We start from the raw sequence: 27,924 nt of genomic DNA, 5'->3' as shown, positions 1-27,924 counted from the left end.
CTGTTTGTCAAATTTCATTAATCAAGTCTACTCTTTAATTATTGTTTAATAATCCATCAGAAAGAAATTTTGCCGTTGCCAGCTGCAGGGAAGCTCTTCTATAGCTGAGCCTACAGTAGCTACAAAAGTATAAAGCTATAGGTCAGGTGGGAATACAAGAGCTTCAGCAGCACACTCGGCATCGTCCTCTTCGTCTTCCTCTGGAATATTCTCTGGCTCCCATGTAAAGATATCTGACGCATTGTCAGTGAATGAGCCAGATGTGCTCCTTAACATCTCCCAAGGGCACAGAGCATCTCGCCTGCCCAGGGCTAAGTTTGCCTTAGACTCATCTGTTTGCTCAGGGCTTGTGTCTGCTGGAGTTCCTTCGACACTAAGGCAGCTCTGACTTTCTATGACATCCTTGTCACTGTTGGGAATATCATTTTTGTCTTCACCTGCTCCAGTGATACTTTTCTTTTGGACGGTTTCATCAGTTTCCCACGGACAAACATTTGCCAGAGCACTATCTTGTTTTTGGAGAATTTTTGGTTCTTCTGTTTCCCATGAACTAACATTTTCTTTAGTGCTATCGTTCTTTTTGGCAGCCTTTGGTTCTCCTGTCTCCCATGGACAAACATCTGTCCGAGTGCTATCTTGTTTTTGGAGAATGTTTGGTTCTCCTGTCTCCCATGGACAGACATCTGCCCGAGTGCTATCTTGTTTTTGGAGAATGTTTGGTTCTTCTGTCTCCCATGGACAAACATCTGTCCGAGCACTATCTTGTTTTTGGAGAATTTTTGGTTCTTCTGTTTCCCATGAACTAACATTTTCTTTAGTGCTATCGTTCTTTTTGGCAGCCTTTGGTTCTTCTGTCTCCCATGGACAGACATCTGCCCGAGTGCTATCTTGTTTTTTAAGAACTTTTGGTTGTTCAGTCTCCCACGGACAAACATTTTCTTTAATGCTATCGTTCTTTTTGGCAGCCATAGTGTCTTCAGTCTCCCACGGACAAACATTTGCCAGAGCGCTACCTTGTATTTTCAGAACTTTTGATTCTTCAGTCTCCCATGGACAAACATCTGCTTTTGTGCTGTCTTGCTTTTTCAGAACTTTGGGGGTTTCTGTTTTCAGTGGACAAACATTTTCCTGGGAAATGCCCTTCCTTTGTAGTTTTTCAGATGCGTTTGATACTTCAGTTTTAACTGTCCCTGCTTCACCTGTTTCCCATGGACAAACATTTGCTCGAGCGGTGCTCTCTGATATTTTGGGGATCTCTGGCTTTCCTGATTCTGGTTCCTCTATTTCCCATGGACAAACCTCTGCTGGCTTTTTAAGTTCTTGAGACATTGTTTTGGTCGCTGCAGTTTTTTCAGGTAGTGCTGTTTCCCAGGGGCATACATTAACTCTTGTGCTGTCTTTTCCATCAGTATGTTCTGAAGTAGCTTTCAAAAGTGAGGTATCTATTTCTAAATCTTCTGGATTGTCTTGTTCACTTTCCCAGGGACAAATATGTACCTTTATTGTCATTTGTGGAGTTGATTCTGTAATTGTCTGCTCCGTGTTACTGCCTTCCCATGGGCAAATATTTTCCTTGATTGTCGGGGGATCAGGGAAATCCCATGGAGAACTTGCTGCTGCTTTGTTTATGTGTTTACCCCAGTTTGAGGCAGGTGATATTGCATGGTAATGTTGCTCATTACTTGATGCACCAGGATAGATTGCAGCTTTCATGACCTCTCGCTGAAGGGGCACTGTCAGTGTTCCCCTGTTTTCTAAAGGATTTAAATTTTCGTATACACCTTCAACCTTGTCCTGCATATCCCACGGACAAACATTAGCGTATTCATTAGTTTGTATTACTGAAGGCTGGGGAGACTCTGAAGTCTCCCAGGGACATATGTTTAATATGCCTTTTAAAGGCTGCTGTGCCTGTAAATCTTTAGAAAGGATAGTGTGAGAAACAACTGGAATATCCTGAGATTCCAAAGGACCCACTTCTCCATGACCACTTCCTTGTCTTCTCATGTTCGCTTGCTCTTGAGATTCCCAAGGACATACGTTAGATCGTTCAGATACCTGTGATTCCCAAGGGCAGACATCTGCTTTGATGCTCTGCTGCTTCTTTGGTCCCTCTCCACTAGCGATATCCCATGAACATACATCTGTATGAGGAACATTACGGGTTGGAGTAATTCGATAACTACCTCTTCTGTGAGTTGAAGGGGTTCTGGAGCTGCTTATAGAACTTATACTACTACGTTTACTACTCTGCCTCGACAAAAGCACGTGTTCATATGTCCCATCTTTTTGCATATCTTCTGAATCACATGGATGGATAGAAGATTTTACAATTACAAGCCTTCGTGGGCTTCTGTCAGAGGAATCCCCAGAAGAGAGTCTGACTGCATTCTGCTTAACAAGACATGGTTTTCCATCTGCTGTTGTCATGCTTCTTTTCTGGAGTGACCTCTTTTCAATGCTAGGATGTCTTGATGTTCCTGACCTTGGTGTTGTTGAAGCACTTTCCTGACTTTTTTGCGAAATAGAATCTTCTCTATTTAAGCTTCCATCCTTGCTGGACCTGCTAGCTGCATCAATTGATCCCATCAATGTTTTCACAGTCAGCCACTTAGCGGTTGTAGTGGTGCGGAAAGAGAAAACACGCTGATCCTTCACAATCTTTGGTCTTGGAGAACCAGGTGCACTTGTAGACATGGTAGACTTGGGGGACTCGGTTTCACCTTGTAGGCCTTTGTCCACAGAAGACTTCTTTTCTACAGGTGGCAAATGGTCCCAAGGACAGATAAGTGCAATTGGAGATGGTGGACTTTTTTCCTCATCATCCCCAGAGTTTGCATATGTGACATGCTTCTGGTTCTTGTCACTTGACTGTTCTGGCTCCACCTCCCAAGGGCAGATTTCAGCCTTGTCAAATGACTCAGATTTGAGAGCACTCCTGGTCTGGTCACTTATAGAAAGGCTTGGCCTCGACCTCACTGTGTTGGCTCTGTTAACCTTGGGTATATTCTCCATAGAATGGCTGGTAGTTGAGGTTAGGCTCCAAGATTTATGAAGTCTGTTGTGATCAGGATGCAAGAGATTGGTATCAATCGTCAGATTCTGGGCACTGGCTGACTTACAGACCCCTGGTGGTATATCCAAGGAGTCTGTCTCAGATCGCTGTGAGGATCTCTTCACAGTATTGGCCCTTAATGTGGAGGTGTGCAAAGACTCTCGTTCCCTGACATAGTGATGATCACTTTGCGACTTACGCATGGATGGTGATGGTGATAGAGATGCTGACTTCATTGAACTTCTGTAACTGATACTGACCGTCTCTGTAGACCTTCTAAAAGAGTCAGAATGATTCCCACTTCTACTGCGGAAGGATCCATCTTTCTCCTCACGGCTGCACTGGCGGCTCATCGTTTCTGGGATTTCAGCTATGCGTTTTATAAGGGATCTCCCCAGTGAACATCGAGAGCTTCGTTTTTTAGGTAGATGAGGGTTGTTTGCAGCCATCTTCTTCGTCTTGTGGACTTCTAACTGGGCATATAATTTCTTCAGTTCATCCTGATGCATATGAAGAAAAGAGGGAATTGATGAGATAGAGGTTGAAATGATTGAGAAGAGGAAAAGACAAGGAGAGTCAGGATAGGTAAAGAGTTTTCAAGTATGAAGAACACAGTTCAGGTTAAAGCAAAGGATTGAAGGGTGGAGAAAGTTCATAGAAATTTGTTCAGTCTACAGTTAACTGTATTTACTGTTACTTTATGATTTCATTTATAACATATTTACCATTTGTTTATTGAATCTACATATAAACATAATTAAAATTAAGGGATAATTATTTTTTATTTTTTAAATGTAGCCTTTGGAATTTCTTCCATATTATGTGCATTATGCCCTACTGCAAAGTGATAACATCGTTCTGTGGGGACAACAGTGTTTACCCGAAAGTCATCAGGGTCCACACTGTGCTCACTCCATGCAGAGTGAAAACTGCTGTTGAGGTAGGAGCCAGAGCGCCGCAGGTCAACTTCATCTTCATACACCTCTGCTGCAATCTCCTCTCTCCCAGGTTTGGATACATAAAGGAACTGTGGAACACATAGGAGAGAAGCACATGTAAGATAACTGGTTTTGACTCAACACAGTCCATAAGTAATAATTACACATACAGAAAGAAGTCTTGAACATTGTTTAACTAGAAGGACTGATTGGAAGGCTTTCCACTTCAGTTGAATTCTACTTCATTTATATAGCACCATATCATAACAACAGTCACCTCTATGTGTTTTATATTGTAAGGTAAAGAAGCTACAATAATAAAGAGGAAACCCCAACAATCAGACGAACTCCTATGAGTAAGCACTTGGCAACAGCGGTGAGTTCCACCAACATTTTATGATATCTAAGTAAATGTAGCATGTTAGCTTAATACATATTAGCATTCAGCATACATTAGCATACTGGCTGGCTTTCAAGCAGAACTAGACCATGCTGAGTTAGCGGTTATCGTTAGCATTATATAACGAGGTCTTATATTTAACATAAAGTCGAGTTACATGCTTAAAGTAGTTAAAGATAAAGCTAACAAGTTTGAGAATACTGTGAGATATCATTTAGATTTTTACAGCATGTCATCCAATCAGAAAATAAGTGGTTTGAGTCCCAGCTACTCTGAATGTTGAAATATCCATGGGCAAGATACAGAACACAGGGTTATCCCTGATGCATCCATGTGAGTGTGTATGTGACTGTTAGACAATATATTAATGTGTGTGAATGAGGCTTGTAGTAAATTTTTTTTTTTTGCCAAGGGCAGTAGAAAAGCGCTAATCCATTTTCCATGACTTTTTTTCTATTCTTACTAGTGCTGTCAGCGTAAATCTCGTTAAAATGACGTTAACGCGGCAAATCTCCGTTAGCGAGTTAACGCGGATCACCCCGTGCACGGGGCTGCATGGCGCTAACGTGTTAACCAGCTAACCGCGCTAACGCATTGACACAGTGCAGCCCCACGCACAGGGCGGTCTGCGTTAACGAGGTTATGGTGTAACGTCATTTCAATGAGATTAACGCTGACTGCACTAATTCTTACTGTATAATTAGTCTACTCTGGCACTATGGACATAAAAATGTGGAATACCTTGGGAACAAAGAGCAGGGCGAGTGTCACAGTGATGGTGACATGGGTGTGTGTGAAGGAGAGCAGAAGCATCCAATCAGGATGAAGAGATGGAAAGGTAAATCTGTGGGAAGCAGAAAATATAGAATCATCCCACGTCAACGTGTGTTGGCTTTCTATTTCGTATGGTACACAGACATATTGTTAAGCATGTGATGGGCTTTACTGCCTTTCTTTTCAGACACATTGACCTTAGTGGTCTTGGTTACTGTTTACCGGAACAGGTGGAACAGAGAGGAGAGAAGCAGCTCATTGTGGATGGCGATGCCCATGTAACGAGGTTCATGGAAAGCTGAGGGTACTGGCCTTACAGCAGTCCACAGTGAACTCCCCCAGCACAGGAACAGAAGCTCAGCTGTAGCAGAAGACTTTATAATCACTTGGATGTTCAAGAATACACAGTACAAATGTTGAAACTAGTTTTACTTCACCCTAACAGTAGTTTTGTGGTGCTTTATGTTGTGCGCTAAAGCTCTTAATACTGGTGACAACTTAAATACCTTTCTTGAATGCAATTCAAAGAAGTCTCATTTAAGCTTATTCAACAGTGAAATTATTTTTTAAGATATATTCTGGTTTCTTATAATTTAATGGCCAGCTATTTACTGATGTATACTTTTTTATTTTTACCTAGAACTTAAGTTGTCAAGATAATCCCAGTGAATTGCTGACAAAGTGATCCTGTGTGCCCCACTGGATTTTATTGTACCAACGCTGCCTTCTACTTTGTTGTCTAATTTATTGCTTTAAGGAATAAGTGTAAAAATGGACTTGTAATGAACTATAATAATAAAGTTGTAAACTTGCCCATAGGTGTGAATGTGAGTTCGAATGCTTGTCTGTCACTATGTGTTGGCCCTGTGATAGACTGGTGACCTGTCCAGGGTGTACCCCGCCTCTCGCCCAATGACAGCTGGGTTAGGCTCTAGCCTGATTATGATGATGACACATCTAAAGTAGTATTTACTGAATTCTTAGACCTAAAATGAATCAGATTATCTTTATTATGTCCTTATGCATAAAGACTTAGAGGTGAAAGAGGTTTTACTTTCTTTTTATCATAACTGTAAATAGATATAGACATAGGTACACTTTGAGATTTAATAGAATCACTGTAACAGCTACTGTATGTTTAATGATGCTGTTGATACTCTTAACAGGTTCTTTACATGTAGTTTACTTACCTACAGCCATCATGTAGTCCCAGCGGTCAAGGTAACACATGTTGAAGCCCTGTCCATCAGGTGTGTTGGTTGTGATGAAGACTGGAATGTTTCTGTCACGATTCTGCATAACACCCACCGTCCATGCACACAGGAACCAGCTGACTGTCATCAGCATCACTCCCAGAATTCTCAGTAAATGGAGGCTGGACATGTAGGGCATTCTCTGGGCTGTGCGTGACAGGAACACCTTCAGTACTCTGGTCCAAAACAAGAGCAGTATTGGCCCTTAATGTGGAGTATTTGGGTACTAAAGACAAACTGGTGCAACTTGTAGTAAACAGTAAAGTCAGTGACTGAGTGTTGAATTTGATGTCACTTCAATATGAAGTTTCTTGAGAGATGTCTTTGCCTGGAGAGACTTTTGATATCAGTGGAATTAGGCTCAAAGTAAGTAATGTAAGTTAGACAAAAATCCACAGAATAATTTTTGCTCTCCACGATAATTGCAGATTTATACAAGCTGGGGAGATCTCTGGGAGCTATTTCTAAACAACTGCAGATTTCAAGATCATCAGTTCAAACAACTGTAGATAAGTACAAGTCATCCAGATGTGTTACCACTTTGCAAAGGTCTGGCAGAAGACCCGAAGGGTGACAGAAGAGATTGGTTAGGAAGTTTAGAAACAACCCAGGAATCACCGATTATCACAAATTATTCAATGTTATCTTAAATAAACAGGCAGATGGTGAAAACTTGGACATAATTGGGTGTTCCAATTGGTTTTGGAATGGATTAAGAAAGTAAGCTAACACATGAACTTCCCAAAGCTCTTTAAGCATCAACCCTATTGAAAATTTAGGGACTATGCTTAAAACCGAGGTTTGTGACAGAACACCAACCAATTTAAATTAACTCTATCAATTTTGCCAAGAAGGGTGTTCAAATCTCCAGCCAAAGTTATTCCAGAAACTTGTTGATGGCTATCAAAAGATCCAGGATCACGGTGCAACTTGAAACCTGCCAAGTGACGTTTAACCAAATATTAGTGTGAGTGTATGTATACATTTAGCTTATACGTAGACCTTTGTGGATTTGAGAAAATCCCCAATAAATCACTCAATGTTTATTTGAAAGGACAGAAATCAGAAACAAAGTCTTCCCATTTATGGTACACTCTGGGTGTACAAGTTAGCAAACTTTAGCTGATAAGTATACGCATATAAATTCAAGAGGAACATGCTCTTTTCCCCCCATAAAATTACACAGTCTTAAAGGCAAGTGGTTTAACTTAGTTTTGAAATGAATCATTTTATAGTCTCTTTATAATATAGTTTTGTTTGCTAAAAAGCAAAACAAAACAGACATCTATTGTCCTCCCAGTACTCCAAAAACTCAATTAACTTATCAATTTTAAATAATAAATAAAAATACTATGTTATGCGGAAACCATCGTATACAAGTTGCTCTTTGACCACAAATAGTGTCTGTATCAAAACATATTAAATATATGACAAATATGATCAATTTCATATTATTTGATATGAGATTTATATTTGTAGATACTCACTGAACCCAAATGTTATTTAATTATAACTGAATGCAGTTGTGGATTTATAAATAGGCCTAATTTCCTTCCAGCTCACTCAGAAAAAGATCATACAAAATATCTTCCAGTAAAATAAACTAAATATTTTACAGTAAAGTTCATGTATTTTTCAAGAAATTGAGCATTTATTCAAAGCCATTAACCACTGTGCTTTGATGTTTAAGGAGAAGGTATTAAACAGAAGCACTTAATTTTAACTACATTAAATGTTAGTATCGACTACTCTCAGTGCTAACCTACCTGTACATCTTAAGTGTGACTGTGCCGTAGACAATGGAGAAACCAAGCATTCGCACCCAGCGGAGCAGGATGCACCTGAAGGTGCTTGGCCTGAAGTACATGATAAAGACCTGCAGAGACAAAGAAAGAAATGCTTAGTAAAAAAAAAACTACAGCTATACACAACCAACCAACAGTTTCTATTGGTGTATAGATAGTTGGCGCAACCAGTTATTAGGTTTAGGGGGCGATCACTTCTTCACCATGTAGGTTTTGGATTTCTTTCCCCTTAAAAATAAACGCCTTCATTTAGAAACTGCATTTTGTGTTTACTTGTCTTATTTTTGTCTAATATGCAATTTTGTTTGATAATCTAACAGATTTAAGTGTGACAAACTTATCAAAAAATAGAAGGAGGTAAACACACCACTGTATGTACATTACCAGTCAAAAGTTTGGACACACCTTCTCATTTAATGTTTTTTCTTTATTTTTTTAATACTTTCCACATTGACAAACTGAAGACATTGGACATATGAAGCAAGATATATGGAATTATGTAGCAAAGAAAAAATTGATAAATAACTCTAAATATCTCTTATATTTAAGATTCGTGAAAGTAGCCACCCTTTGCTTTGCTGACAGCGCTGCAAATCCTTGGCCTTCTCTCAGTGAGCTTCATGATGTCGTCACCTGAACAGGTTTTCACTTCACAGGTGTGCCTTGTCAGGGTTCATTTGTGAAATTTCATGCCTTCTTAAAGGAGTTGGGACCATCAGTTGTGTTGTGCAAAAGTCAGGTTGGTACACAGGTGACAGCCCTATTTGACAACTGTTAGAATTCATATTATGGAAAGAACCAGTCAGCTAATTAAAGCGAAACAACAGTCCACGATTACTTTAAGAACTGAAGGTCAGTCAGTCCACAAAATTGCTAAAACTTTGAGTTCCCCAAACATGCTTCCAGACTGTGTAAGGGCCATTTGACCAACACGGAGAGTGATGGAGTGCTGCCCCAGATGGCCTGGCCTCCACAGTCACCTGACCTAAACCCATTCGAGATAGTTTGGGATGAGATGGACTTCAGAGTGAAAGCAAAAGGGCTAGCAAGTGCTCAGCATCTCTGGGAACTCCTTCAAGACTGTTGGGAAACCATTTCAGGTGCCGATCTCATGAAGCTCATTGATGGAAGGCCAAGAGTGTGCAAAGCAGTAATCAAAGCAAAGGGTGGCTATTTTGATCTAATCAAATTTCAAACACGTTTTGAGTTGTTTCAAACTTCACACTGTTTATTACATAATTCCATATGTGTTCATTCATAGTTTTGAAGTCTTCTATGATGTAAATAATCATGAAAATAAAGAAAAACCCTTCAATGACAATGTGTGTCCAAAGGTTTGACTGGTAGTGTATACATACACACACCACATCTGTTTTTACTGATGCCTCTGCTGTCCGTATAAGCGCACATCACGCCTGACTGTAATCACTTTGCTGTGATGGTAGCATGGGCAAAACAGTGTCAGCCACTCAGGATAAGAGCATAATCTATATCTTGTGATAATGTAAATGCAAACATACATCACTGTGTTCAAACTGCTTATACAGAATAAACTGTTTAGAGTGACAACTTATAGAACAAAAGTCATGGCAGGAAGGCCCGTTTAATCAGTATAAATGGCCAGCACACAAACACAGATTGGGGTCTCTGTTATAGATGGAGCTGCACAGCAGAAAGAAATAATGTGATTGGTCAACCCAAAGATATAGTGCAGTGAGTAAGCTGAGCAAAATAAAACAATCAATGACAGAATAAATGAATCAATGCAATAATCCAGTAACTCCAGTGATTATTTATTGGGAACCTGTGTTCGCCAGTGCAGATTTGCATCATGGGGCTCTAAACCAAGCTCTCTTCTGATCTGACATTGTCTTTATTAACTATATACTCAAAAACCGACTTTAAAGCTGAGGCTAAAAATGAGAACACAGATATCCTGATGACTTCTAGATGCCAGTGATATCCAATAATAAAGCTCAAATCCTCCTCAATAAAACCAGTTCAGTTCATTAATATAAAAATAAAGCTGCTGTTCTTATAAAGCTGAACTAATGAGTGCAGAGGGACAACAGTTGTTGTTCTCTAAAAAGTAGTTACTAAGTAGCCAAAAGGTACCTACTACTACAGGTGCTACTACACCGAGACACTCATATTGATCTTTTTTTTGTTGACATTAGAAAATCCTGCTACGTTAACGGGTCATGGTGGATTTCAAAACCAGCTTGAGTATGTTGGTGGGATGGTCAACAACCTTCCTTCATGCAGGGGATTTATTTGTAGATGAAATGGCAACTTTACTTCAGCGACACCCCAGTGAGATGACAGACCGAACTCTGACCTTTCATCTGGGGCTTTCAGAACTACAGTCAGCTATGTGGGCTGCAGGTCACCTTTGAATTAAAAAAAAAACCCTCACACAACATGATCCCAAATATTTGCTCATTTCCAGTCTTGCTTCCACCTCTTACGTCACCACAGCAGGTTTTAGATCTTTAATTTCATAACTGAAATATATCCTGTATTCATGTTTGTATATTCTTGCCTTCCATGCTTTCATCTGCATCATCATTTTGTATAGTTCTACACAAAATGAACTGACACATGTATCTCTGCATTTACATTTCTTTTTCTTCTTTCAGCTGCTCCCTTTAAGGGTTGCAACTGCAGATCATCTGCCTCTATTACATTAAATCTACATTTACATTTACAAGTACTTATTCACGTAAATTGACATTTATGATATTTGCATTTATTACTGGCATTGTTATTATTATTTAGCTCTTAAATGGATACCAAATATACCTGCAGGCTGCTATCTGAATAAAGGTGAGATGACTTGACTATATTTTAGTTTGCCCATCATCGGTTTGAATGACACGTGGGAGGGGCTTCTGTATTTGCAGAGTTCGCCCTTCTTATTGACATCACACAGAGCCAAGAGTCCTGAATCCTGAGCTTTTTGTTTGCATGGATTACTTGTAAGATGACTCTGTTTCATAGAAGCACCTACCACTGTAACAGCATATATAACATAATAGGTCCACTTAACTGTGTGTGCAAAACACTGCAATCCACTACACATCTTACTTTTGGATAGCAGATTCAATAAATCTTAAAAATGAATGCATCCTATATATTATACTGTAAAAAAGATAGCTTTGAAGATCATCACTTAAATATTCTTCAAATGTTAAAGTCAGCATTTTGTTTTGTTTTTTAAGCTGTCCTGCCTACAGCTTTAACAAGCTGCATATGGTCTGCACCCACATTTACTTTGCCAAGAGGAGCTCTATAAACTCTCTATAGGCTCATCTTGATATCCAGTTTCTTTTTATTTTATCCTTTTTATTTTTTTTAAGAGTTTGCATGCTCTTCCTGTGTTTGTGTGGGCTCGCTTCCTCCCACAGTCCAAAGACATGCAGTTAGTGGGGTCAGGATAGCTGGTGAATCTAAATTGCCCATAGGTATGAATGTAAGTGTGAATAGTTGTCTGTCTCTTTGTATTAGCCCTGCGACTTTACAGAATTGCCATGACCCCAGGAAGCAGCCAGCCGAAAGAAGCCGGTCACCCAGTCCAGAGCCAGCACCCGCAACTGCAAGCACCCTGGACCCCACACTTCAAGAATGCAGGGCAGCAATGCTACCCCACCATCTCACCACACCTCAGCTAAAGCTTGGCCTCTTCCAAATCAAAGGCCAAGAAAAGTCCTGTTTCAGTATTAGGATCGTCTCATGTCTCATGATCATCCATCCGTTGCGGGGACAGCAGCCTAAGCAGAGAAGCCCAGACCTCCCTCTTCCCAGCCTTCTCCTTCACCTTGTCCGGGGGAACAACAAGGCAATCCCAGGCCAGCCAAGGGATATAATTTCTCCAGCGTGTCATGAGTCATCTCATCCTTGTCAGATGCTCGATCCACCTCAACTGGCTCCTTTCAATGTGGAGGAGCAGCGGCTCTACTCTGAGCCCCTCCCAGATGGCCGAACTATCCCTATCTCTGTTGGAGAGGCCAGCCACCCTTCAGAGAAAGCTCATTTCCGCCGCTCGTATCCACACGTATTATATGATCATGTTTCTTTTTACATATACAATCTAATGCAACCACCAAATACAAAGCACCTTATGAAGTGAATAATTGCTCTATTATACTCTCAAAATCCATTAACATGTTGACACACTCGACATTAAACTAAATCATCTGTAATGCGGAGCACAGGACCAGCTCTGCACACACTAAATCACTCTGTAGATCAAATTGACTGACACTTTCAGATGGATTAAAAGAAAAAAATCACATCCGGGTTATGTTAACGCCTCTTTAATTGGTAAAATGAATCTAAAGATTGATTGATAATCTATGACCGGAGCTGAGGGAGGTTATGAAATGTGCCGACGATGAACACGCCCTCGCATTTCTCATACACGCCCTCAACCCATTCACCCTCCCTACAAATCGTCCATTGTCACATAATCTAAGATATGGAGCTGTGCAGTGATCCGTGAAGAGCTCTAATCTGTGGGGCTCTCAGTCGGCTGGCTCGGTCAGAAACTCACCGGGAAGTAGAGGAGCAGGGAGCCGAACAAGATTGTCTCCAGCAGCAGCAGGCCAGAAGCCCGGATCCGCTGCGGGTGGAGGAGGAGAGGAACAGCTATTATGAGAAATTGTTGCAAACAGCACTACAGAATATAACACACATTAATGTAATGTGGATTATGCTACTACTACTGCTGCATCTGCGGTTGATTTTATGATTAGGATTAATTATCAGACTAAAAGTTTCATACAATAAGATGATGAATAAAAACTGGATTGATTTTTTTAACATAATGTATTTGGCTCAGCAGTCACCGTCAACCTTCCATCTAAACATGATCTATATGGTGGCCTTGCTAAGCCAAAAGATGTGACTCACCCGGTTGCGACGATGCCGGTAGGCCACCAGCATGCTGATGAAAATGAGGAGCATGAAGACCCCCTGGATGGCGAGCACACCAGACCTAAGAAGCCAGTCCTCCTGCACCCAGCATGGGGTACCGTCCTGGCAGCTCTTACAGCCCGGCCAGCAGGGGAGACAGATGGGCATGTTCGGGTAACACATACCATTGCTGTCACTCTCATTCACAGGGGCTCTATCTGCATCGCATACAGACACACACATCTATTCAACCTACACAAAACCATGGCAAAACCTCATATACATGCAAACTCCTCAAGGAGCTTAAAACAGTATGTTAAAGGTTTGCATAGATTGGGTCTAAATGATTCATCTTAATTTTGAAATAATCTTTTTTAGTTTTGAATTTTGACTTTGAAAGATCTGGTTTAATAATTAGCACAATTCCTGTTGTTGTAGATGGTCCAAAACCAATGGGTGCTGTCATGGTGGCTGCATCTATGATTTAAACGGTCTGACTACTAAGAAAACCAGCCTAAAGAGACCTGGTAGCCTGCTGCCTTTGCAGATGCTTGAAAAGAGTTAATTTGTTAGCAGCAGTGGATAGTTGATCGTCGCCTGGGCACAGTTTGCACTTTACCATCACTTTCTTGTTCTTTGATGCAAAACAAATAAAAGTAATGTCCATATCTTTGCTTCTCAAAAGCAGAAAAAAAAGAAAAATGACACATTTGACACTTTTTTTTTTTGTATAATACAAGTAAGTGACAGTGGTCAATTTTTGACAGTGTGGTCAATCAACTATGACCCTCCGAAAAAAGAAAAACATATTTTTAGATTTGATTTTTGTAAATCCCCCCCCCCCCAATCTGGACATAAAACAATAGACAGAGCTGCTAGGTCAAAGTTAAGGCAGCAACCTCCAGGGAGTTTCACAGTTAAACCAACAGATTACTTAATATCTGTTGACTTACCTGAGTCCTGAGGCGATACGTCAGGGCTGTAGTATCCTTCTTTACAGCGACAGCAGTACTGACCCAATCGAAAGCCCCGGCCTGGAACGGGAATACACTGCAAGAAACACGGAGTGTTTGTTTTTCCTTTCTTTTGTTATATTTATATATATATATATATATATATATATATATATACATACATACATACATACATACATACATATATATACAGATAAATATCTCGCTCAGATACAGATAAATATCTGAGCGAGACAGATAAATATGAAGGCATGCCGGCTCGGACGTCGCCCGGATCAACAAGGTCCGCGTCAGGTGTTGAGGAACCAGGGCACCCTGACGAAAAGTGGGCTACTGGAACAAGAAGGCATCGGTGGGCAAGAGACGAAAACAGGGCGTTGTTGGAATGCTACTACGCAAGTAACCCCGGCGGAAGGGGCTACATGAATAGGATGAGGGACCTATGGATTCTTCGATACCCAACATCCACAATGACGGCGAAACAACTAGTAGCTCAGTGTTCCAACATTCGAAAGAAGGGACTGCTCTCACAGCTAGAGATTGACGAGGTACAACACAAATGCTACGGCAAGGAGGAGTCAGGACGCCAGGTCAGGGGGGAGATATCATCACCCCCACCTGAGATTGGGTACATAGCCCCAAGTGCGATAGGAGAAGGATCGTTGAGTGCGAGAGGAACTGACCTGAAAGATAGGATCATGGCCAAGCTTGAAACCTGGATCCCCCGTAGCCTGTTACCAAGATTACGTGAAGTACCCTCAGAAGGTCTGCTAGATGATGTTAATGCAGCACTACGGACAATACCTACAACCACGATTACCGACACTAACAAGCTGATCTACAATACGGCAGCAGTGATCAGTGAGATGCTTGGCTACAAGTTAAACAGCCACAAGGGGCAGTACCCTCCATGGAGAAGGAGGCTAGAGGGCAAGATCAAAGTAGCACGGAGGGAGGTTAGCCAACTAACGGAGTTGCAGAAAGGTGCGACAAAGAAGGTGCATAAGAAATACAGCAAGCTGTCCATACCTGAGGCCTTGGAAACTGCCAAGCAAAGACTCACAGCCTTGGCCAGCCGCTTGAGGAGGTACACCAGAGAGATAGAAGGCAGGAGAATAAACCAGCTGTTCTCCACAGAACCAGCAAAGGTGTACTCTCAGTGTCAAGGGAACAATAAGAGAACAGCACCACCAAGGCCGGAGACGGAACAATACTGGAAGAGCATATGGGAAAAGGACGCAACCCATAACGGCAATGCTCAGTGGCTAGAGGATCTGAGGGCAGACCACAGCGACCTCCCTGAACAGGGTCCAGTAACCATCACAGTGGCAGATATCCAAGAAAGGGTCTCCAGTATGAAGAGTTGGACAGCACCAGGCCCAGACATGGTTCACGCCTACTGGCTAAAGAAGCTGACTGCACTCCACGAGCGTCTGGCAGCACAAATGAACCAGCTGCTAGTTAACGAGAGACACCCGGAATGGCTAACCGAAGGTCGGACGGTCCTGATCCCCAAGGACCCCAAGAAGGGACCGGTCCCATCCAACTACCGACCAATAACCTGCCTCAGTACTACATGGAAGCTCCTGTCAGGCATCATATCGGCTAAGATGAACAGGCACATGGGTCAATACATGAGCGGGACACAGAAAGGGATTGGCAAGAATACCAGAGGCGTAAAACACCAGCTACTGGTAGACAGAACAATCAGCCGAGACTGCAAGACCAGACTGACCAACCTGTGCACTGCCTGGATTGATTACAAGAAGGCCTATGACTCAATGCCCCACAGCTGGATACTGGAATGTCTAGAATTGTACAAGATCAATGGGACCCTAAGAGCCTTCATCAGGAACTCAATGGGGATGTGGCGTACAACACTAGAGGCCAACTCCAAGCCCATAGCACAAGTCACCATCAAGTGCGGGATCTACCAAGGAGATGCTCTGTCCCCACTGCTGTTCTGCATAGGCCTGATCCCCCTCAGTGAGATCATTAACAAGACTGGCTACGGATACCGACTACGGAACGGAGCAGTTGTCAGCCACCTCCTGTACATGGATGACATCAAGCTGTATGCCAAGAGTGAACGAGACATCGATTCACTGATCCACACTACCAGGCTATACAGCAATGACATTGGAATGTCGTTCGGACTGGAGAAGTGTAGTCGGATGGTAACAAAGAGAGGGAAGGTAGTCAGAACAGAGGGGATTGAACTACCAGAAGGCAACATTGCAGACATAGAGGACAGTTACAAGTACCTGGGGATCCCGCAGGCGAATGGGAACCATGAAGAGGCTGCTAGAAAAGCTGCAACCACCAAGTACCTGCAGAGGGTCAGGCAAGTCCTGAGGAGTCAGCTGAATGGTAAGAACAAGATCCGGGCCATCAACACGTACGCCCTGCCCGTGATCAGGTACCCTGCTGGGGTAATAGGCTGGCCAAAGGAGGCGATAGAAGCCACTGACATAAAGACAAGAAAGCTCCTTACCATGCATGGAGGGTTTCACCCCAAGTCCAGCACCCTGAGGCTGTACGCTAAGCGGAAGGAAGGGGGCCGGGGACTGGTGAGTGTCAGCACCACAGTCCAGGATGAGACAACGAACATCCAAGAATACATTGGGAAGATGGCCCCAACTGACCGAGTGCTCAGTGAATACCTCAGGCAGCAGAAACCCAAGAAAGAGGAGGGAAACGAGGAACCATCATGGAAGGACAGGCCCCTGCACGGTATGTACCACCGGCAGATAGAGGAGGTGGCTGATATCCAGAAATCCTACCAGTGGCTGGACAAAGCTGGACTGAAAGACAGCACAGAGGCACTAAACATGGCAGCACAAGAACAAGCTCTGAGTACAAGATCCATAGAGGCTGGGGTCTATCACACCAGGCAAGACCCCAGGTGCAGGCTGTGTAAAGATGCCCCAGAGACAATCCAGCACATAACAGCAGGGTGCAAGATGCTAGCAGGCAAGGCATACATGGAACGCCATAACCAAGTGGCCGGCATAGTGTACAGGAACATCTGTGCCGAGTATAACCTGGAAGTCCCGAGGTCAAAATGGGAGATGCCCCCAAGGGTGGTGGAGAATGACCGAGCTAAGATCCTGTGGGACTTCCAGATACAGACGGACAAAATGGTGGTGGCTAACCAACCGGACATAGTGGTGGTAGACAAACAGAAGAAGACGGCCGTAGTGATCGATGTAGCGGTTCCGAATGACAGCAATATCAGGAAGAAGGAACACGAGAAGCTGGAGAAATACCAAGGGCTCAGAGAAGAGCTTGCGAGGATGTGGAGGGTGAAGGTAACGGTGGTCCCCGTGGTAATCGGAGCACTAGGTGCAGTGACTCCCAAGCTAGGCGAGTGGCTCCAATAGATCCCGGGAATAACATCGGAGATCTCTGTCCAGAAGAGCGCAGTCCTGGGAACAGCTAAGATACTGCAGGACCCTCAAGCTCCCAGGCCTCTGGTAGAGGACCCGAGCTTGAAGGATAAACCGCCCGCAGGGGCGTGCTGGGTGTTTTATATATATATAAAAAAAAATTGATCCGGGCGACATCCGAGCCGGCATGCCTTCATATTTATCTGTCTCGCTCATGTCTGCGGTAGGCTTGCTTAGCATAGGGGGTCTAGCCTTAGGACCCTTACTGGATACAGACGCCCCAGGCAGGAATCGAACTTGCGATCCTCTGTTCCAAAGGCGTGTAGTCTAACCACTACGCTATCCAGCTGCTGGTGGTATATATATATATGTGTATATATGTGTATATATGTATATATATATATATATATACATAAAAAAAGCACCAGTTCCTCATTCCTCTTTGCTCATTGTTTCCGAGGATGTGGTCCCAGCTAGTGAAATTTGATTTAATTTTCACTCTGACAATGAATTGTGGCACTGATTTTATATAGTATTGCTGAGCCATAATGTGTGTTTTATAAAGAGAAAATAGACAAGGCGGAGGCATTAACGTGCATCTAATAATCTCGGGACATAAACATGAAAGTAGATCATGTTTAGATGGGAAAACAAAAAGAGCTGGGAGCCAAAAAACAAAGCTAGACTAGACTATGTGTCTCAGGTTAAAATCATGTTGACCTGTGAGGATATGAAACAGCAGCACATTAAAAACAGGGTCACATTACTCTCTCTCACTCTATTTCCCTCTGATGCTAGCTTCAATTTAGCTTCAGCTGGGACAGAGAAACAAATGCACACACTCACACAAACACAGACACACACACACACACGGATGCCGCGTGTTAATCTAAGTTAAAAGCTAAATGGATACATAATGCCTCAACTGAGAGCATTATCCTTTTCTAGAGAAATCCTGTTCAACAGCAAATAGTCACACACACACACACGCACACACACGTACTGTATATATAAACTCACAGCTCCCTTATCGGATGCTAATGGCACAGGTTGAACATTAATGTGATGTGGATTATACACAGCACATCTCAAGCAGATATTTGTAATAAATCAGTAGATTCACTCTGTAACGTTTAAGCTGAAACTTACCAGCTACTTCTAAAGCTTTACAGCCTCTTGGCTTCCCCAGAGCCCCAGGGTTTCATCAGTGTTTATAGTAATAGCCTGACATTTGACCTAACATAATATAAAGTATTACTGCATACAGTGGCTCTGATTAACTGCTGGACTGTCCTAAAAACTCCTCTGCTGTTCTTAACGTTTACATCACAAGTTTGCTTCAATAACTGTATTTGTTGTAGCAAAATTCAATGTTTGTGTGAATAGTTAGCATCATCTGTGTTTTAGTGTGGTACTTAATGGCTGATAAAAGGAGGGTTATTCTAGCATAAGAGCAAATCAAGTATAAATGACAAACGATCAACTTTTGTTGTTTAACCTTTCAATCCTGTACTTAGGTCCTCTCTCCAGTAAAACCTTACATAAGTGCATATACACAGCCCAAGTCAAATTATACACAGTAAACAATCAGTTGTGTTTTAATGATAACTCTATGCACAAATCAATTTAAAAATATCATACTGGTATTGCAAATGTTTTATTCAAAGTCAAATTTTCACCTACAACTAATTCATGATAGCCTGTGTAGGGGAACCCCCCCCCCAAAAAAAGAGATGACAGAGAAGAAACGGGCTAGAATTTTAAAAAGGAATGACTGCACATTTTCAGGGAATCTCTCAAAGAGCAAAATGACACCGTTGTACTGGATCACACACATTAAAAGCACCACAGATAGTAACGAAGGAAAAAGGAGAGACAGAAAGATGAGGACAGCTGAGGACAGTCAACACAGACAACCTCTGTCCACTGTAAGCCGTGTTTGGAGGAGAGGGCTTCCCACTCCAACTGACCATTATTTATTATGAGGTTTGATATGGTGATAGATTACAAGCCAATAACAGAGCAGATATTGGACAACCAGGACAGAAGAAATGGATGACCCAGTACGAGCCAGGTAATGCAGGACGAGACAAAGGGTGCCATGTGGATTTGGGGATTTTTTTTAGAGTGCTCTGCTCTTGTGTTTCAGACCTCTGTGAGTGTAGTGCATAAAAGGGAAGTATGTCAGCGGGCTGGATTATTTCAATAATCCATCAGATCATCCTGCAGCCTGCCACCCTGAACAGCCATCTTTAAATAGATGGCTGAGATGAGAGGTAGCGGATGGGTCTGCAAAGACAGCCTGGCAGAGAAAAGAGAAACCAACGTTGGACGGGCGGGGTGCAGCAGGTAGAACAGTTTAAGAGGCCAAAATGAAGTAACGAGCTCCACCACTCAGGGCTTACACCTTTTGGAGATCACAAACGTTTTAGAGTGTGCATGCAAGATGTAACTAAAAAGAATATAAACAGACATGTTTTCCATATTAGCTTTAGGTCGCGGCTCAGAGTGTGTTCTTTACAATAGAAACAGTAACTAGAAAAATAACCTCAGCAGAAAAACGTCAACATCTAAGAAGACAGCAGAGAAGCCCTATCTGCTGATGAAAAGCTACTCGGCAGATAAAAATGATCACTGCATCTAAGATCATAGTCTGCGCTCCAGTTTCAAATGTTTCTATTCCATTGTAGTTGTCTGTTAGCCCATTATATGTTGTCTTTGGTCCCACTTAAAACTACATGGCAAAAACACCTGGAGCTTAAATTCAGTAATGAGAAGTGGGGCATTCTTTATCAGAACATCTTTGTTTCATTGTTTTGTTTATGTAAGATGTACCCCAACTCACCTTTAGATGTCTTTGTTATTGAACATGTACTGGAACAATCATCGATACTGGAATAAGAGCTGAGAGCTTAAGATCACAACATTATTATGTGGAACTGCAACACTAGATCCTACTGTATATGGGAGAAGATACACAATAGTGTGTATATGTCTTGAGATATCCCTCATCTCTATATATTTTGCAAGGAAAATGGGAAATTGGTACGAGTTACATTAACATACAAATGTTAATGGAAGGAAGGTGGTATGGCCGCCTTTATTCCATATTTGTACATTAGATGTCAAGGAGATGTAAGTAGAAGTGACTCAAACGCCAACCCCAAGTGAACGCCAGTGCATTTATTTACAATGACTCTTAAATACCAGTTCAGAAAGGTCAAAATAGTAGGAACAGTACAGGCTCTTGAGGGTTTCCTCAAAATCCACACAGAATCCAATCCTCTGCCAAAGCCCACCTATCATGGTCCGTGGGAGCAGCTGTGGGGAGTTGTCATCAGGATGGTGCACTGGCTACTCTCTTGGGCGGAGCTGCCTGTCTCACACCTGAGCCTTATTTCACTGTTAACCACAAGGGACTGTTTAAACCAGCGCAACCGGCTACTCATGTTGTTTAGTCTCCGTACCATCCTGTTCTGGATTCAAGGCTCACTTCCTTCGTTGCCATTTCCCATTTCCCTGGCCCTGCGTACTACCGTGGGTCCAATTGCGGTGTTTTAGAACAGCCTCTCCCATAAGCTGTTCCCACTTCCTCCGGCTACTGCATTACCCCTGTGTCTGTTTCTGGGTCCCGCCTCCGTGCGAATTTCAGTTCATGACTCCACCTCGCTTGACGGGAATCTATTTATTTTGCGGTTTGCAGATAGGAAAACTTCTCCAATGCCAACTTTATGGCCAGCAGCTCCCGGTCACTAACACTGATGACACAATGAGAGAAAAAGGCACATGGATGCATCTTACCCAAATCCTGCTGCGAGAGAACAACTCCAGAATCTGAGATGTCCACTTCCACAATGAACTGTTCACTCAGATTGGGTTGTTCAAGAACAACTGCTGTGGGTGAAGAGCTGCTTCAGCTTGTCGAATGTGGCTCGGGCTGCAGAACTCCACTGAAACATGTGCCTCGGAGAGGTGAGAGCAGTTAGCCTTGATCAGTCTACCACGGCCTTAACATTCACCAGGTCAGCCTTCATTTGCCCTCTCTCAACAGTGAAGCCCAAGAAAGACACAGTCAGCATGAGACACATTTTCCTCCCTTTACACAGACGCTTTGGATGACCAGACAGACATGTTTCTCATGCTCCTGCAGGGGCTTTGGGAAAATCAGTATATCATCAAGGTACACAAACACAAAATGATTAATGAAGTCCCTTAGGACATTATTAACCAGGACAAGAAACACAGCTGGAGCATTTGTCAAACCAGATACTCAAAGTGGCCAGGATGCATACTAAACACTATTTTCCACTTGTGTCTTTTTCTCATTCTCACCAGATGAAAAGAGTTGGAAGACTACAGTTTTGTGATGATAGTGCCGCCTTGAAAGAGTCCAAATGCTGAGGTGAGGAGTGGTAAGGTTTTTTTTTCTGTAATCTTGTTCATGCTGTGGAAATCTATGCAGAGGCGAAGTGTTTCATCCTTTTTCTTGATGAAGAAAAACCCAGCACTAAGGGGAGATGACGATGGAAGGATAATACCAGCAGCAAGACACTGTGGTACATTTCTCCATGGCTTCTTGTTGGGGTTTAGACAGACTATGTAAGTGGCTGGTGGGCAAAGGTGCTCCGGGTAGGAGGTCTAAATTTTATCCCACTCTGTAATTAATAAAAGCTTTGAGTGACTAAATTTGGGAATCGATGGTGATTTTACCCAGAACCATGAGCCGGAGTAGGAAGGAGTTATCAGAAAGATGTCAGAATCTACACCGTGCCAGACACAGCCTTTCGGCCGCACCAGAGAAGTTGCTGCAAAGGCGCTTTTGTTACCGCAATACAGACAGACACCAGCCACAAAACATTTTCTTCGCGTCTGTGGATACAGCTGGGCCTGACCAAGCTGAATCTGGCTGCTTCCTCTAGGTTGGATCGTTCTGTCAAGGAGACGTAAGTAGAAGAAGGATTCAAACGCAGGGCTCCAAGTGAACGTCAGCTCATTTCTTTACAGTGACTCTTAAACAACCGAAAGGTAGTGAACAGTAGTAACAGTCCAGTCTCCTCAAACGTTTCCTCAAAGTCCTAACACTATCCAATCTTCTCCCAAAGCCACACAAGAACCAGCTCACTACTTCACATCTTGAAAGGTAATCCTGGGCACAAAGACAGGAAGGTAAGAATCTAATTCGCAGGCAGGCAACAGCAAGGCTAGGAGACATGCTGCACTGTTTCTCTAGCCATGACCCAGTGAAGACTGAGTCTCTGTTGCATCTTTATGAAGCAACCAAACAAGGTCATCAGGAGCAGGTGTGTGATTGACACCAGGTGTGTGGGAGCCAGAAGGCAGGTAACCAGCCATGTCATGACACACACACAACAGTTTTGACAAGAACACCATTGGCTGAAATACACACCCAAACCATGATAGAGCCTCCACTGTGTTTTACAGATGGCAGTAGACTCATGCTGTTAGACCTTTTCTCAGCCCTGCGTCCTGAGATCCTGTGTCAGGTCTTTGTTGGATTTTTTCCTAGGACACGACTTTCAGACACGGTTTACCTGCTGTAGATAGTTGCCACTTTTTTTCCCTCCACTTGTTCAGTTTCCTCAAAGGACACACTGCACACCAAGTCACACCAAGACATGCCAGGTTTTCAGCTAATAATAACTCTTTAGGAAATTATTTTATGTCTGTTAGTTTTGCTTTCGCTCAGAAGGCGAGTCCCAAAATTAGACAAAACTCTCCAACAGCTGTCTGAAGTCAGAGCTTTTGACTCACAGAGATTACTTTTGTCACGGCTGCTGAGGCGAGCCGTGTGGTGTTGGAGGGAGAAAGGACCCAAAATGCAGGCAGTTGATGATAGTGCTAGTGATGTTTATTTACAAAGTGGCGTAGTGGCAAAACAGGCAATGAGGGATGACAAAACTAAAGAAAACTATCCATCCATCCATCTACATCCGCTTTATCCGAGGCCGGGTCGCGGGGGCAGCAGCCTAAGCAGAGAAGCCCAGACCTCCCTCTCCCCAGCCACCTCCTCCAGCTTATCCGGGGGTCTGCCCCGGGGCCTCCTCCCAGTGGTGGACTGATCCCCGGCTGCCAAGACTAAAGAAAACTAAACTGGGAAAAGTAAATAACAAACCAGAGACGCAGAGAGCGAACAGGACACCGTGAAATACAGACGAACCAGCAACAGGCAGGAGAACACGCAGGGCTTAAATACACACAGCAGTAATCAGGGGATGAGGGACAGGAGGGCAACACAGCTGGGAGAAATCAGAGCTGACGGGACAAGGGAAACGTAAACTGAACACACTCACATGAGACAGAGACTTTCAGAATAAAACAGGAAACTCAGACACAGAGAAGCAGACAAGACACTGAACTAAACAGACAGATTCACAAACAGACAGTGTGACACCATAGACAGACAGAACACAGTGGGACCAGGGCAGGCACAGAACAGAAACCTAACAAATGGCAAATCATAACAGAATACATACTCAGAATAAACAAAAGCATAAAGAAACACAAAAGACTGAGTCGGCAGACTCAGGACCATGGCAACTTTTACATATGCCAACCTCAGTCTTCTAAACTTTAGTCATGTTTAAAAGCATACAACACAGGAAATAAGAATAAATAAAATGTATTTTACTTATTTCTTTATTTTACACTACAACCTCAGAAAAATTGTTCTTATCAGTCTTTATCATTTTAAGTAACTGTTTGAGTAATTGTTACTCAAACATGCAGAAACAGCTGTCGGGAAGCGAAATAAAAGCTCTGCTGTAACCAAATCACTGAACAAATGTGAGATGTGGGAGGTGATTCGGAGATCAACACCAGGCTATGTCAGGACATATCTTCCCCTCTTTCAATTTCTAAAATTTCCCTTTCAAACACCAAGCTGTTTGCCTCACATTAAAAAGAAATCTCTAAAAAGAAATCAAGCAGTGGATGCACACGTGATCTTGATATCTTTTTTTCAAAATTCAACCACATGAGGCAGTATAAAGGCTGAGAGGCTTCTTCTAATGTCCTGTTACTATTGTTGGTACTCTGGTGTAGTGCAGGTACTGTACAGTATGTACAATGTAGCATCACCTAGTTCCCCCTCTCACAGTCCTTTCTTTCTCCTTACTTTGAATGATCTAGTAAATATTTCAGGCTTCATCCTCAAAAGAGAAAGGAGACAATTAGCACGCGAAAGGATGTTTAAACCAATGAATATACGTATAATCTCAAAACTCCAGAAAAAAACTCCGTCTGATCCCATGTGACATTTAAAATTAATATTTTGTGTAAGACTATGATTAATGATGAAACACTGACTACCCTACTATGGCAGTAGAAGTGGCAGACACTTTTAGATTCATGAACAATAAACAACACTTGTTCTTGCCTTGTGGTCCAGATGTTAAGATCATACTGGAATAATATTGCTTACAGTATGTAGTATAATAGGCAATGTGCTAAAATGTTCCTAATAAAAATACTCACGTGCTGACTTAGAGATGTTCGAGAAAGTTTAACATTGTCACCATATATATTTATTGGCTAGCATGCTAGCAGTTCCTTTTAAGTCATAATGTACTGTAGGTTTGCAGGTACCATGGTTTTAAAAAGTATGTACAGCAATTACAGTTCTATCGAAAACAATTCAATCTATCCAATGTTCCTTATGTTCCCATATTAATGTCCTTGAAATTTAACCTTGACCAAAAAAATGAAAAAGGAATGACATCACCAAAGCCATGGAGTTTCATCCAGTTTTGCTCAGTTATCTGTCAGTCATGTATATTGAGATAGATGCTAATAGTGCCAGATGAAATCTCAGGGATCTTCACAACAAAATCTTTAATACTGGTGCCATTTTTCATGGCAATTTGGTTGTGTGTACTAAAAGCAACAAAAACAAAAAATCTTGACTTTCTGTCGCTATCTCAAAGGTAGTTTCAGTCCCTGGTCTACACTGTGTTTACCTCCATGGTGGTGCGGTTGCACTGGTGAGTATCAGCAAACCAGCCTTCCCCTGTTGCACACTGGTCCAAGTCAATGTCCTGAATGTTGACATCCACACGGATCACACCTCTAAAGCCGAACACACAGACAGTGGGGGAGTGGGTCACAGATGTGTGACAAAACAAAGAAACAACAGTGGCTCCACATGAGGTCAGACTTAGAATAAGTCTCTTCTTTTTCCGCATATATCTTCATATCCCAAAGACCTCACTGTGCCATATTATTTCAATGGAGCACTTCCCTCTCAGACCGCAGGCTTACTTGTGGTTCCTAGACTTTCTAAAAGTAGAATATAAGGCAGAGAAGATAACATGGCAAAGCTGTGGAACCAGCTTCCAGTTTCTCTCAGGAGACAGACACTTTGAATATTAGCCTTTAAAGTTACTTTTTTTTTTAGTAAAGTTTACAGTTAGGGTTGGTTCAGGTAACCCTGAGCCATGCCTTAATTATGCTGCAATAGCCTACAGCTGCTGGGGGACTTCCCATGATGTACCACTCTTGCATTCCCCTCTTTTTTACTCCCCATGTGTTTATATCCCACTGTTCCAGGTCAATAACTTTTGACTTCTCTCTAGTCTGTGTTTTGTCCAGTTAAACTGAATTAAATTGCTACTGCACATTTTGCCTGACCATGCAAGACATTCTATTTCAAATGTTATATTTAATTAAACTCTTCAAACACATTCAAACACGAGTGTTATTGTAAATTCATTTCAGAGTGCTAGCTTCTGTCATTTTCAGCGGGTAAAATGGACTTGGAGTTTTGTTTAAACTACTCTGCTCACAGTGACCAATCGATACAACAGGTGTTTAAATGCAACAAGATCGTTAATGGTCTCATTAGGCATGATTTTGCATAAAAAATTATGACTTAAATGTTTTTCTTTAAGACCCTCACATTACTAAGAGTATTCAAAGGACTGAAAAAAGTGCTCCCAATGTGGATGCAAATTTCTCTGTTCATAATACAAAACGTATAATAGCATTTTATGACTGGAAGATGTCATTGGCACCACTGATTGACAGCTCATCACACAGATCAATGGATTCACATCATTACTAAGACGGTTACTAGGAAACTGAATGTACATTCCCAAACCAAACATTTTAAAGTGAACCAACCAAATTTCTATAATTACTGACATCATCAGAGGTGTCACTTCTATGTGTGTGCCTGTATTTATGTGACTGTTATTGCTTGGTTTGTGCGTGTTTGTTTGTTTGTATGTGTGCAGGCCCTAACCTGAATTCTGGTGTCAGGTCAGGCTTGAGACCAAAGAAGGAGGTGGAGAGTGTGAGCATCCAGCCAGGCACAAAGCGTTCATCCATACAGTCCAGAAAAGGAGCACTATCCCAGCGTACCCCACTGCGATTGGTCACATAGCTGTCACCCTGCCCCCACTTAGGTGTGTCCAAGGTATTGAGGTCATTGAGGAGCACTCGTTTGGACAGGGTTGTGATTGGCTGGCTGGACTCTGGGAATTTCAGTTTTCTGAACCAGCTGTCATCAGGGGCAGGGGCAGGTGGGTGCAGGCTCTCCCATGCCTTGGATAAGTCCTGGAGGATGATTGTCTGCACCTTAGCCATTGGGCTGCGAGTTGCATGGAGCACTAGCTGCGGCACATGGGCAGTTGGGTCAGCATCAAACGTAAACAGGGCCCGCCGGATGAGCACATCAGCTTCTAGAAGGGCACGGACCAGGGCATGGTACCACTCCATATCCTCTTGCACCGTGCTCTCATGCAGGTCACTAGCTTGGAAGATCATGTTAAGAAAGTTGGCAGTGTTGGCTAGTGCATCCATAGCTGGCCTGAGGGGGGCGGTGAAGCTGAGGGGCAGGGGTCCCATCTGCCCACGGGTGCTATACGCCCGTGAACAACGGCCCACTACCAGAGTCGAGGGGTCTCCGGTGTACAGAAATGTCTCTGCCGGTGACCAGTCATCCTCTATTTCGGTGGGAGCTTCTGAAGTGGAAAACCCCGAAGGCTCTGCAGCAGTGGAGGAAGTGGAGGGGCTGGTGGAGTTTTCTGAAGTTCTTGTATTGTTTGTCAATGACTCAGTGCTGTTGGTCGTCTCCACTGTGACGCCTGATGGGAAATCTGAAGCCACCTGCGCTCTGAGGACGGATGGCAGCAGGAGGAGAAGCCAGACGGGATCCATCCTGGACGCACGCTGATGAAGAAAAAAAGGGGGGAAGTAACTGAAGGGGTCACTCAGCTAAAGCACGCTTTGCCCCTTTTGGATTTCCTTTGAAGTGATAACCCGTCACATGTTGTTTTGAACTTTTCATCTTCACATTTGGGAGGCACTGCAGCAGCAGGTATCCGGTAACAACGCTGCCACACGCGCTGCTGAGCTCTCACTCACACTCGGAGCGCACAGCTCCATCTGTGCGCCGCACGGAAC

At 42.8% G+C, this 27,924-nt stretch overlaps 1 protein-coding gene across 1 annotated transcript; it reads right to left on the bottom strand.

The window, feature by feature from the left end:
* Positions 1-135: 135 nt before the first annotated feature.
* On the bottom strand, positions 136-27,678 carry gpr179 (G protein-coupled receptor 179). The gene is made up of 11 exons (XM_085355459.1): positions 26,762-27,678; positions 25,479-25,587; positions 14,093-14,189; positions 13,137-13,357; positions 12,778-12,846; positions 8,187-8,296; positions 6,358-6,596; positions 5,390-5,528; positions 5,135-5,237; positions 3,936-4,082; positions 136-3,555 (listed from the first exon to the last, which is right to left on the bottom strand). The coding sequence occupies exons 1-11, from the start codon at positions 27,676-27,678 to the stop codon at positions 136-138; spliced, it is 5,571 nt and encodes a 1,856-aa protein (XP_085211585.1).
* Between the last annotated feature and the right edge of the window lie 246 nt (positions 27,679-27,924).

The sequence above is a fragment of the Diplotaxodon limnothrissa genome, linkage group LG6 (genome assembly GCF_057381915.1).
Source record: "Diplotaxodon limnothrissa isolate DT_005_m linkage group LG6, D_limnothrissa_male_GT1.1, whole genome shotgun sequence".
Classification (NCBI taxonomy): Eukaryota; Metazoa; Chordata; class Actinopteri; order Cichliformes; family Cichlidae; genus Diplotaxodon; species Diplotaxodon limnothrissa.
The sequence above is the reverse complement of the archived record's forward strand: the minus strand, read 5'-3'. Positions and strand labels throughout refer to the sequence as shown.